General features: G+C 41.4%; 1 protein-coding gene across 4 annotated transcripts in view; it reads right to left on the minus strand.

Annotated features, from left to right (window-relative positions):
- Positions 1-9,811: 9,811 nt before the first annotated feature.
- Positions 9,812-13,605, minus strand: part of HECW1 (HECT, C2 and WW domain containing E3 ubiquitin protein ligase 1) — a 277,673-nt gene continuing 273,879 nt past the window's right edge. For all 4 annotated transcript variants that reach the window (XM_069859743.1, XM_069859745.1, XM_069859742.1 and 1 more), the window contains one exon: positions 9,812-12,439. In XM_069859743.1, the coding sequence (XP_069715844.1) occupies positions 12,328-12,439 (112 nt within the window). In that variant the 3' untranslated portion in view covers positions 9,812-12,327. The remainder of the gene's footprint in view (positions 12,440-13,605) is intronic.

Below are 13,605 nucleotides of genomic sequence, written 5' to 3' on the forward strand. Positions count from 1 at the left end.
GCTGCCGCCCCGCGAATGCTCGGCCTGTGGCAGGGGAGGAGGGAGGGCGGGGCGGGGCCGGCGTGCGCAGCGCCCCCTGCTGGCGGCTCCGCGCGGGGGCACCGTGAGCCCGCCCCGCCCCGGCCCCGCGCAGAGCCCCGCCGGGCCCGGGGGAGCCCGCAGCGTCTCCGGGCAGCCCGCGGCGGGGCCTCCCCTATCTCTTCCTGGTATCTAATCTACATCGTCCCTCTTGCCGCTTCAAACCGCACCCCCTCGTTCTGCCCCTGCACTCCCTGGCTGAGATCCCCTCCCCAGCTGTCCTGCAGCCCCTTTCCGTGCTGGAAGCTGCTCTGAGATCTCCCCAGCCCCTTCTCTTCCCCAGGCCGAACAACCCCGGCTTTCCCAGCGTGTCCTCAGAGCGCAGATGCTGCAAGCCCTCGGATCCTCTTCCTGGCCTCTGGGCTCGCTCCAACAGCTCCACGTCCTTCGTGCACCGAGGACTCCAGAGCTGGGTGCAGCGCTCGCGATGGGATCTGGCAAGAGAGGAGGAGAGGGGCAGAATCTCTGGGTGGAAGTGTTGATCTGCTGGAGGGTAGGGAGGCTCCAAAGGGATCTGAACAGGCTGGACCGCTGGGCTGAGACCGGTGGGCTGAGGTTTAACAAGGCCAAATGCCGGGTCCTGCACTTGGGGCACAACAACCCTGTGCAGTGCTACAGACTAGGGGAAGTCTGTCTAGAAAGCTGCCTGGAGGAGAGGGACCTGGGGGTGTTGGTTGACAGCGACTGAATATGTGCCAGCAGTGTGCCCAGGTGGCCAAGAAGGCCAATGGCATCTTGGCTTGTATCAGAAACGGCGTGACCAGCAGGTCCAGGGAGGTTATTCTCCCTCTGTACTCGGCACTGGTGAGACCGCACCTCGAATCCTGTGTTCAGTTCTGGGCCCCTCACCACAAGAAGTGGTGACTCTGGAGTGAGTCTAGAGAAGAGCAACAAAGCTGGGGAAGGGGCTGACAGGGGACAGGACAAGGGGGAATGGCATCAAGCTCCGCCAGGGGAGGTTCAGGCTTGACATCAGGAAAAAGGTCATTGAGCACTGGAACAGGCTGCCCAGGGACGTGGTTGAGTCACCATCACTGGAGGTGTTTAAAAGACAGCTGGATGAGGTGCTGAGGGGCATGGTTTAGTGACTGATGGGAATTGTTGGACTCAATGATCCAGTGGGGCCTTTTCAACCTAGTGATTCTATGAATCTCCTCCTTTGCCCTGCTGCTCACACTGCTCCTGATGCAGCCCAGGACAGGGTTGGCTCTCTGGGTTGCTAGCTCGTGCTGAGCATCTCATCCACCAGCAATAATAAAGTATGCCAGTGTATTTAAATATTAGTAAAGCAGAGATGATTGTCGGATCAGCGTGCTGTTGGCTGGTGGGGCACTGCCAGCTGGGCTGCTCCTCTGACCCAGGAGCTCCCTTTGTGGGAGCTCAGGTGCACCCTGAGGGAGTCCCAGGGCAGAAGGGGGAACCCGCAAGAGCTGGCCCCAAAGGGAATGAGTATGGGGAATGGGGCTCGGGCCCACCATGGGGACATCAGGATGCAAGTAGAAAGGAGGGGAAGGGCAAAAGGGGCAGTGGCAGCTCTGAAGGGGACACCCAAGAGCATAGCTGAGGTGCGCTGGGCTCCTCTCCTCCACGCGTGCCCAAACTCCACATGAGGGGTGTAGGAACTGCCTCTCAGGCATCCACTTGTCCAGGCTGGTGGAAATAGTCTAATGGATCATGAAATCATAGAATGGTTTGAGTTGGAAGAAACCTTTACAGGTCATCTAGTCCAACCTTCCTGCAGGAGCGGGGACATCTTCAGCTGTATCAGGTTCTAACGGCTGGACTCATCTCAGTTCTTAAGCCCTTTGCCATCCAGCTTACTTACTGTACGCATTGAAGAGACCCGCTGTGCATGTCAGTCATTTATTGAGGCAGTGCTGTCACCTTTGTCTCCATTAAGGGCACAGAACCTGCCTGCTATTGCCTGCCAATATCCAGAGCACAAGGGAGAAGGGTCTAACAAGGAAACACACAGAAAAGGATTCAAATCCCTGCCATTGATCTGGGATGGGAGGACATTTGTTGATGAAACATTTTTCTGGAACTCCCTTGCTCACTCAACACACTGTCTGATTTGCTGAAATAAATGGTTCAGGAATAAATTCTCAGACTAGTATACAGAGTAATGGACAGTTCCAGACTTACAGTATTGGTGAGCTTCTCCACTCAGCGCACTGTTTATGCTGCAGCAGGGCCAAGCTGTTACTGCTGAACAATAAAAACTGGATTAAACAAGGGTTAAGGAATGGTTACATCCAAATGTATGTATCAGAGGAATCTACTACAGCGAAAAGGTTGTTGCCTGGAAAATAGATCATATCTTAAAAGCATGTTAATCCTAAATTAAGATTTCAGATACTTAGCACTTGTGATATTTTCCACTACTTTACTTACTTTCATTAACACATTTTCCCAAAAGGAAGACTAAGAAGGACCTGCAAAAAATTTATGGAAAGGAGTGCAATTACTGATTCTGGAATATGAGCAGACCTTCGAGATATTTAAGGATCCCTGGCCATATTTTCATATAAATTATAAGTTTTAGATTCTTAAATGCCTTTAAAAATCTAGCAATTGGTTCTCTATAAAACAAAGAATGGGCTTACATTTTACCCATGTATGGTTATTTTATTCAGATAAATTTAAGGTACGTTTTTATCTAACTTATGGAGGCTTTTGAATATATCACTTCTTACTATCTGAATGGACTTTTACTCCAGATGGTATGTAAAGTTTATCTATTTTCTTCCATGGGGTAGAAAATAGCACCAAAGACATCAGAAGTTCAGTATCTCACTATAACAGGAAGATGGATTTATTGCATTCTTAAAAAGAATTATCCATAGAATAGGAAGACAATGACAAAAAAAAAATTGTGCTTTACTGTCTTGAAAACTGGCTGAAATAAAATCTTTTCCCACTTTGCTATGCACCAGCTGTAGCACAGACTATGATTTGCTCCATTGTACCAGAATATTACAGAGCTGATACATCCTGTGTTAATTTAAATTTTCCCTATAGAAAGAATAAACATGAGTTTTATGAATCCCCTGTGTATTAAACCAGCAGTGATCTTAAACACTGCAGCATAAGCTCATATGTGCTATCCACACAGGGAGAAATATATGTGTATATGAACAATGCTTGATTTATTTAGAGATAAGCTAACAGACACAGCTAAGCCAGTTACTCTCTGAAAAAATATATATGATTTTTCTATGCTGTTTGAATATTTGGCTTCAGTCACTGAAATATTATTAGCTGTTCTGTGCCCAGTTGCACTCAGATGGCACGACAAACACTGTTTTCTGCTTGTACAGATAATATTAACTGTTTCATATTTCAGTATATATTTTTTTCTTTTCTGCTGGCAGCATCCAAGGAATTCATTCTCATAAGCTGTGTTTGGCCTGCCAGCTGAGAAGCAGGAGGTGAGGAGCAAGACGCTGCCACAAGTACTCTATTTGAAAGAATGTCCTTTTCAATTTATGTCTGCGTACATCAGAGTGACGGAGCAATTTCAGTTCTGCCCTGAAGACGTGGATCAAACTTGTTGCATAGGGACATAAGCTTTGCTCAGTTATATCAGCCTGACTCTAGCTTGATCTGCACAAGATGTTCCTCTTCCCAATACGAATGTATTCAGGCAACTTGTACATGGTGGAAGACTTACCCTAAACAATCATCATCATCATGGTCCATTTATAACAGAAATATCACATGTGACCATCTGTAGTGCAGCATGCATGACTTAGGACTGGTTTTCAGGTGCTAAATTCATCCTTTTAACTTCCGTAACGATACAAAAACGTGATCTGCAGGGTGAAATTTCTGCTGTCTGTTTCAGATCCATACAAAGCTGTCTTTTTTTGTGTTGATTAGCTACTTATTTTTTGATGTGATTGTATTATATATGATGCAGCAGGAAAAAAAAAAAAAGAGTACACATTCCTCACCTGACGTGCTTCATGCTTCACTCCTGTATTCCTCAAATGCTTCTTGACATCCCAAAAAGGCACTTAAACAAGAGCTCCAAGTACCAAGCACCATTTCATACCAGCTACAATGAAAAATAATCTTCACTCTTCCAATTTTAGGAAGTACAGCTCCACTAAGTGGCAGCACTAGGCATCATTAATGCCAGCTTTGTTGAATTATATTTGCAAGAGATTTAATATAAACTGCTGCTCATGTGACAATAACATATATGCCTCTTTTTTGCTCATAATGTTTGATTTCATGATTTCCAGGACAGATGAATTAACCTGTGCTTGGAGAACCTAGGAGTAACCTTTCCAAATGCTTTCACAGGTTCCTATTTTGCAGACATTTCCACTTGAATATGAGTTTTGCATACATTATAATGACAGCAATTTAACAGTTGGAAAATGCATCATATGGGTGCCCATATTTTCTTTTGGGTGGCCCTCAGATCACTTTCATAGCTTCTGTGCAGTACCCAGGCACTCCCAAAGACTGATTCACCTTTCACAAATTGGGTAGACTACATTGTACAAAATCCGGGGTACTTCATTACTTATTTTATGTCTGTCTAAAGCATAATGATAACCTCTTTCAGTTTGTACATTAGGAGGACTGAACTATGTCATTGCAGCACAATTATGATGTTCAAAAGACGTGTTGTTTGCTTTACACACCATGGTAGTAGAGGCTAAACTCTAAGGTCCCAGTTCTATTAATCAATACACTACTGTATTCCTAATAGCAGGGAAGTTTATATTCAATTGCCAATAAACCAAAGCTGTCAGTAAACATACCCTTACTCATTGTAATCTTATATAGTAATCTACAGCACTAATTTCAGTCATTCTTAAAAGGTCACTGATTGGATTTAATACTAAGGCATACCTAAGAGATACTGAAGTCAAATCACAGCTTGTAACGACGTTCCTAAGCAGATTCCAGTGCTGCCCCAGCTGCATTCCTGAAAAGCTGTTATCTAAATACATTGACTCCATGTGGCATGCTGTTTAGGTACCTACATTGCCTTCCCTGCAGGCTGAAGCATTTTGAGTGCTGGAAACAGCAAAACAGGAGCATGTGCAATTTATTTCTGTATGCTGTTTTGATTCTGGAAAACCAACATTAGGAAATCACAGCCAGCAATAGTTCTTCAACTGCTGTCTGTGATTCATTTTGAAACTGACTGAACAGATTTTTCAGTGGCACACCACAGAGTATTTATAGCAGTTTTTTCTTATAACTGATTAATTTTGTAACTAGGAAAGAAAACAATCCAAACCAGTCTTTTATTTTCATACTGAAAAATTTAAAAGGTGAAGGTATGTCCCCTAAAGTTTATTACTTGACACAGAAGGAAAGACAAGTGGCTTTAGTATTATTATTGTGTATCATTAACATAGAAAACTTTCCCATGCAGTATATGATAGGAGCTAATTATATGAAATCCTACATGCCAGGAAAAACACATCATCAGTTGCAGGGTTTTTGTTCTCCAGTGACTTCTGTTCTAGTCAACCTCAAAGAGCTGTTACATAGCACTTTGGGGATGAGCTTCATTTACCCTAGAGTTAAAACAATATAAATGTGCTTTACACCAAAGCCTGATGAAAATGAGAATCAGGGCTTGTGTTTCAGACAGAATAGTGTACCCATTTTTTTTTCTTCAAAATGTAAATTGAAAAGGGTAGGAACTAAGCAAACAAAGCCACAGAGTCTTCATTTCGATATATCCATTAAAGGTATTTTCAGGCAAAATTGATTTTGAAGGTTACCAGAATTAAATTAAAAGATAATAAAAGAGTGTGGCTTTGCAGCTCAAGGAGAGTTTATGATTAGAGGAAACAGAGTGGGTCTTTCGTGGCTTAGTTCTCTGTCATGCTGTCTCATACGAGAATGAATGTCAGGCCAGAACAGGTTTTATTGTCCATTGTAGCAAAAAACTGACTTTGCTACCATGGGGTGGGAAGGGATTAGTGATTTGTAATACCCTATAGGATTATGGAGTTTTTCTAGCATGCCAAGAAAGACATCTGATGTAAATATGGAGGCTTTAGGTGGACTGCCGATAGATTTTAACAGAAATTCAGTAACATATGTAATGGAACGGGTTCTGGTTAAAGGTGTATTTCCAGCCAGATAAATGGATCACCGCTGCAGAAACGGACACCTCTGATGTACCCTAATGATCAGCAGCTCATCTGCTTTTTAGAAAACATTGAGTTTTTCCTTCCCTTATATGTGAAAAATTCAGAGTAATATAGCTTAGTGTCATAAATACCTTCTCCCCCCACGTCCTCCTCACACACATGCACAATCACACAAACAAGTTTTGAATAAAGGTTGCAGTGTGAGACCCGGATTTCTTGAGGATGTGCATGGGTGGCTGCTACCCTTGCCACCACCAAAATCTCTGCTGCAGGAAAGCCAGCATGCAGTGCCCACTACAGGTCTCTTTACACTGTCACAGCCACAGTTTCACATTTGCTACTGATTTATCTTGTGCAAGCTATGTTTACCATTTCTGTTGGACTGCCTTCCACAGGTTTCTGTTTTTCCTTAGAAGAACTGCTCCTCATATTTAAGCGTTCCCATCCTTCATAGTGTCCCACAATCCCTCTTGTTTATGTAATAAAACAGGTATGGTCAGCAAGGTGTCTGCTGACTGCGTATCTGAGGCGTGTCAATCTATCCTGGAATGTGCTAATGAAACGTGCCTGAGATATTACAGCGACGAGCAGCAGAGAAATGGGTGTGACATACTGAGGATGCCAGAGCATCTTGCTATGTATTTGCTGTCAACACTTAATGCAGACCCAGCATACGCTATTAAGAAATCATCTTCACACTTGCATTTCATAGCTATAATGCAGTAATTATACCTAGAAGTGAGGTATGCGTAAGTAGTATAGACATCTCTTTTGTCCTGTTTGTACAGACATTTTCTATAGTAAGGAACAAGCTCACACGCTTTCAAGGCAGGGCTGGTCTTAAGGCAGTCTAGGAGAGCATGGGGCTTTGGTTATGGACGCTTATGTGGAGAACCTCAAGTTTTAGACATGTACCCTGAGAAACTGAACAAAAGTGGTGGAAGGGCCTGAATGCAATGGTCAGAAAGGAGAATATCCTGAAGGAGCAATTCCTTAAATCAGTGGACTTCCACTAGTGCCAGTTTCCACTCACTCTAGTAAAATACATCCTCTAGGAAATACATAATTTGCAATAGACAGTCCACACAATGCCATAACAAAGTGATTTTATTGACATTCCTCTATAGTGATATGGTTGAATAGAAAGCACAGCCTGAGTATCATGTGACATTTTTCTGTCAATATAAGCAAAATCAGTCCAATAATGAGGACCTTTCCTGCCATTGACTTTATGTAGTCTTTAACAAAAACCATAACAGACATTTCTGTTAGATAAATTGAAAGCTGCAGGGAATTTGGCTAATGGCACAATATTTACTATACCTAGTATCTACTACCTACAGGCATCTGTTTTTATACTAGAACAAAGGAACTACATGACTCACTAGAGAGAAAGTAACAATCCAATTTTTTGGACCTTGTTATAACTGGAAAAAACTATCCCAGATTCAGTATTGTAGTCATTTTTTTTTCTTTTAATAATGAACACTGAGGTACAGCAGTAATATTAAAAAAGCACCGCATTTGCTGTAGAAAGATCTGTTGGTCTGCATTTGACTGAAAGTGTTTAATCTTGACTGGGAAGCCCTATTAATATTATTATGGAGACAGGGCAGGTAATTATTTCAACAGAAATTAAACAAATCTCCAGTCAAATTTGTCCTTCTGGAATCCCACAAACTGTCACAGGATTAATAGCAAAGGATAGTTTAAGTCATCCTCTGTGCATGTACATTTTAGCTTCTTATTTGATTTTCATGTCCAAATTCAGTATCCTACTGTTTTCAGCTAGAGGTATGTCAACTATCTGTTACAGTGAAACTATAACAACAAAACACAAACCCCATCAAACACTCTCCCCACCCTCCCCACCATACAGGCTGTGACTCAACCCCCTTAGCTACAGTTCACTGAAAAGTTCATGGGCACTTGAGCAAACTGGGTGAAAAAAGTCCACTATGTCAGACCTGTACAAAAATCATGATCACTCCCTTCTTGCCTTGTGATAGCCATGGATCTCCCTAGAATATAAAAGTTAAGTGCCGAATATGCACAGACACATAATTGAACCTGAACGCTCACATAATGTACTGCAGAGTAAAGTGGCAGCATTTGTAAGGTCTAGACCCGACGCATTTAACAGTAAAGTACGGTTGTTTGTACTGGATCAAATCCTGCATAGCTTATGTTGTTGAACAGTCGGTGAAACTACTTCAAGGTGGAAGACCAACTGATAATTTAAAATACCCATTTCATTCTCATACCTTCAGCTGAACGCTAGTATAGCAACAGGATTTCATAAAGAGAAATATTATTTTCCCTCTCTCTGCCATTAATACCTTTACAACGGTTACTTTGAGAAAGATATGGGCCCTCTGAAACCAAATGTGCAAATTACCAGTAGTCATTGCTCTTATTGAAAACCTCAATTCGCAAAAGCTGTCAGATTGCCTATTCCATCTTTCAATTTCATTTTAAAACCTATTGCTGTTGATGTCATGTCTTAACCTAGCCACCACCATGTTTAAAGGGAACTTACTTAGGTGAAGGAGCTGAGCAGATTACTTCACTGCAGATCTGCCCTATGGGATACTTTCTATTTTTTTTTCCTGGGGGAAAACAATGAAACCAGAGATTTTGTAATTAACAGTCAGTGTTTTACAAATGAAAATGCAGACCTGGGGAGAGCACAGATGATTATATGAGTAAGTAACAGCATTTGAAGTGAAAGGTGAAGGGTATATGCCTTGCATATAGGGTATATACCTTGCATATGCATCACTACAACAAAGTCAATTAATTGCATAATGGGCAGGTTAAACAGCAGGGCAAGGTAGATGGGTTCTTCCTTTTCTCCTGTTAACACCATTCACTGGCTTACTTACTCTAACATTACTGCACTACCTAGATGCACGGCTTCCCCTTCACTCCAGACTGGGACCAGATTCAGCCATGGTATGATGCAATGAATGGAGAAATTAATTGTGAAGCGTCGATCCGGGTATCCTAGAGATGATGTCAGTTTTTGAAAACCTATTGGAGTAGGGCATTTGGTAAGAGAGAGGGATAGGACTGGAATGACAGAATGTAAGAAAAGCAGAGTATGGCATTTTCTTTCGTTTTATGAAAATATTCAACTGTTTTCCTTTATTCCTGGCTTTAGATCCAAAAGAACCTGCAAGCAAATCTGCACAGCCTTGTTACTTTGATGTCATCACGGTCACCTGCAAAAGCAACCTTTATACTAAGCTGTGCACTTCAAAGTCAGCTTGGACCAAGGATTTTGATGGGTAGTAGCTGGCAGTGCTGTCTGTTTCCCAGAGCAGGAACACACAAGCTGCTTGAGATGGCATCTGCCAGACCAGACCTGGAGATGCATTAACACCTAACCTAGCTGGGCGCGTGGCAAGTGCCAGAACATGTTGAGAAGAAGAATTTCAGGAGAAAGCCTTCCTTGTTTCAGTCAGTGTTGTTTGATACTGTCTCTGAAATACAAATAACTTTTGTTACACTACAAAAAATAGTTTCAATTTTTGTTAATAAAATATAGTTTTTAAAGTAGTTTAAAAAATTGAACTATACAATATTGTAAAGATTGGAGATTTTTTTTTTTTTTACTTTTTTACTGTGTTCATGAGCCAGCTCTTGATGAACCATTTTCCTTGGCCAAACATGATCCAACCAGTTGGATACTTCTCTTTCTTTACTTCCATTGTTAGAAGACATCCAACATTTGAAATAGTGCAGGTAACTTTGTAACATCAGCAGGAATAAAACAGGAAGCATACGGGAATCACTGGATTTTGGGGCCCAGCAGTGAAGAGGCAGAAATTATATACATTGGAAGTTTTTGTTATTTAGTCTCTCCTGGTGTGACTTGCTCTGATGTAATTCATGTGTCCTCTCAGGAAAAAAAGTTAAGATTTCCGTCTCTGCTGTGCAGCAGGGCTGGTCACGTGGAATAGATGCCTGAGAGCTCGATTGTGGAAATAAGGATCATTTTCAGTGTCTGGTACAATTAAGCTGGCCTGTAGCCTCCGCATGCATTGTAACACAAGTATGCGATAAGAATAATCATATGTACTATAAACCAGATTCTCAGTAAAAGCCATACAGTAAATTACTATAAAAGTGGCTGAAATGTCACAGAAATGGAATGAAAGGGGCAATTTAAATATCCCAGGTATTTTATATATCATTAAGAAAAGCTACTATTTCTGCTTAGAAACACGTTTTGGGGTCCATCACCTTTCAAGTACCTATTGACCTAAGAATTAAAGCAGGAAAATGATCTAAAGCAGTTTTTCAAGTGTGATGAGTTTCTGCATAGCCACCATAAAAATAAGTGGGAAAGCAGGGTCCAATTCTTATCTCTGGAGAGAAAATTTATGAGAATTAGATTTGTCAGACATTGAAGTGATCTCCTGATTTTACAGTTTTTGCAGCATAGCTAACACAAAACTGCCAGTAACAAGCCCCCAGGGGGGTGTGGTATTTCATGTGAGCTGCCAGAAACTATGATGTTACCTTCTCACTTACCTTCACTCACCCTTCACAAGTCTCTCACTTTATATTTCATGCGTACTTTAACATATTTAGTGTCAGCAGTAAAGATACTTTCCATTTCCTTTTCCCAGTTAAGACAAACACTTTCAATCAGAGATTAGTCTTGAAAACAAGGGCAGCAAAGATTAATAAATAGGAAACAATCACAGCAGTGTGGTTGATTGTAACAGCCTCAGCAAAATGCATCCGAAGACAACCTTACTGCTTTCATTTCATTCCCAGACTCTGGAATCAGAATGTGAAATACACCAGACATAAGAGGGTTACATCTGCAATAGCAAGAACTAGATCTTTAGTGGTACCTAACATGACTGGAGGGCCTTTGCGCTTACTCCAAGAGGAATTACAAGGAATTCTTAACAAAAAGAGAGTTACAGTCCCCTTCATCCCTGATAAGCACCCTCATTCACTGCAGCTTCTCATTTTCTAGACCTTAGACTAAAACCTTCTGTCTACAACCACTCTTAAAGGTTATGGAAATTTGCACTGAACAAGAAAGAAAAAAACAACAGAACGGAAAACTGCCCCCAGCAACCACAGATTCACCTAGCCTGACAGAAAATAAATGGCTTCTGACACAGGTGATGGGATTGTCTGGACTTTTCATTTGGAAATGAGCATTTCAAACAGCAGAAAACAAAGATCTGGTAAGCAGAACCCAAGAGTATTTGTAAGAGGAGAACATTCTTCTTATTTCCCCTTTTCCTTGTCATATACAATACTAAGGTAAGGGAGCCTTGTCCTTTATGCTACATAAGACGTCCTTCTTGAGTATGCACAACCTTGTGCTTCTTGTGTGGTAAACATTACAATTGGAGATGCCCCTCCCAATATCTCTGAAGTGCAAGATTTCTCCAGTACTGGCAAGTAACAATCATAAAAATCGCTGTTATGCTTTGCATTGCATTACAGGTTGGTTTTTTTTTTTAGTTTTTGAAGATCTTATCTGCACCATGTATCTGGACCAGTTCCAGCTGATGCAACTGATGTGGATCATGAGTTCGTATATAAAAATTTCAGTTTTGCTCACAGATGTCTCTCAGATAGACAACACATAAAGGAAAAACAAGGATGGATGAAGACGTATTTGACCAGCTCCTACTACTGGATTCAATGGCTAAGAAGTAAAACGGGCTGCAAATTGATTTAGAAGATGTGGGCATATAAAAGCTTGGAATGCTTGATGAGGTTTTTTTTATTTTTTAATCAACGAAGGTGGAAGTAAACATTTATTAACATTTGGTCAAGTGTAGTGTAACTTGCATTTGTATTTTCATTGTTATTAATGGAGGTATGTAGAGATATACAGAAACCTTGAGACAGTTTTTCTATTGCATACAGACTAGCAGTCCATTGGAAACAGAAGATGAAAGCATGAAGGTTAGATCTTAGAGGGAGGCAGTTCTTCATGCACAGCTTTTGTCAATCTTGATTTTTTTTGTTTGTTTGTTTTGTTTTCAAAAATAAAAACATGGGAAACCAAGATCAAATGATGGTGGACAGGAAAGGTGACATCATCAGCCAGAAAAACACCAGAAGTGCCTGAACCCCTTCATTCAAGTCCAAAGGTGCTAGTTTCTTCAACAGCCGTCAGCAGCTTTTCATACAGCATAGAATATGAGGGGTAAGGTGGAAGATCCAAACGGTTGAAACATGTGTGTGCCCTGCAAAAGGAAAACATGCTACATGTTAAGTTTAATTTAAATAACTTGAGAAAAGAACTGAGAAAATGAGTTCCTGTTGAGGCTCAAGACATTCAGACTCACTCAAGAGATAAAAAGGAATTTGTTAAAGTAGAACTCTCAAATTCCGCCAAAATTTGAGATACTGACATATATATGCACATACACATGAATGTTTCATATAGAAGACAATGTAATTATCAACATAGCATCATTCTCTGCTATCCCTGCATTAGTTGTTGCAGGGATCTTGCAGGGATGTTCATGGAGAAGAACAATGGAGGTAAACAAGGAGCTGGTGCCTAGACCTTAACAGAGGGAAAACTAGAACTATAACTTTGGTTGCTTTGAGTTTAAAAAAACAAAAACCAAACAACTCAGTTATACATCCAACATGAGCAACCAGTAAGTTTTGCACCAGTGGACAAGCATAATGTGATGAACAACACTGACAGAATGGGCTTGGTGTGTGTTTATAGCAAAGGAGGGCTTACTGGTGAATTCAGGGATCTGTTAGCTGAAAAAGGAAGGTTGCTGAAAATGTTCCTGCAAGTCAGCTGTTGGCCGTCTGCTGCAGGTCTGGCCTGTAAATGCTATTTATTTGTAATATCCAAGGCAAAAGCAAAATACTTTGTGCAGAGCAAGCTGCCAACTTGATGACCCTCTATTCCCCCAGTTCTAGCACCTTCTATTCCCCCAGTTGCCAGCACCTTCAAAAGAAGCCATGGGATGGGTTCCACACAAGCCTCCATCTTGTTGCAGCGTTTCTGGTAGCAGCAATTAGACACATCTGTAAACTGCACTTCACTGTGTGAGGTGCCATACAAATGCAGAGCAAAGAAACAGTTGCTGCCCCAACAGTTCATGCATTTCAACTGACTGAAAAAATGTAGAACTCATTCAGCAAACGGAGGAGACACATTTTCATTAAAATTATTATTTTTTTTTTTTTCAGTCAGCTTGGAGTTTTACATGACACTAGAAAGAGTTGTTTCCTCTTGCTCCCTACAATAAATGTGAATTGACAAAACCCTACAGAAGGATACGTAGCCTCAGGGGCTAACAACGTCTAAGCTCCTGGCCCCTAGTATTTTTAGAAGCCATGAAGTTGTTTCAGTTTTAGTTCTACTTCATTCTTTAAATAAATG

This window comes from Phaenicophaeus curvirostris, chromosome 6, assembly GCF_032191515.1.
Source record: "Phaenicophaeus curvirostris isolate KB17595 chromosome 6, BPBGC_Pcur_1.0, whole genome shotgun sequence".
Taxonomy (NCBI): Eukaryota; Metazoa; Chordata; class Aves; order Cuculiformes; family Cuculidae; genus Phaenicophaeus; species Phaenicophaeus curvirostris.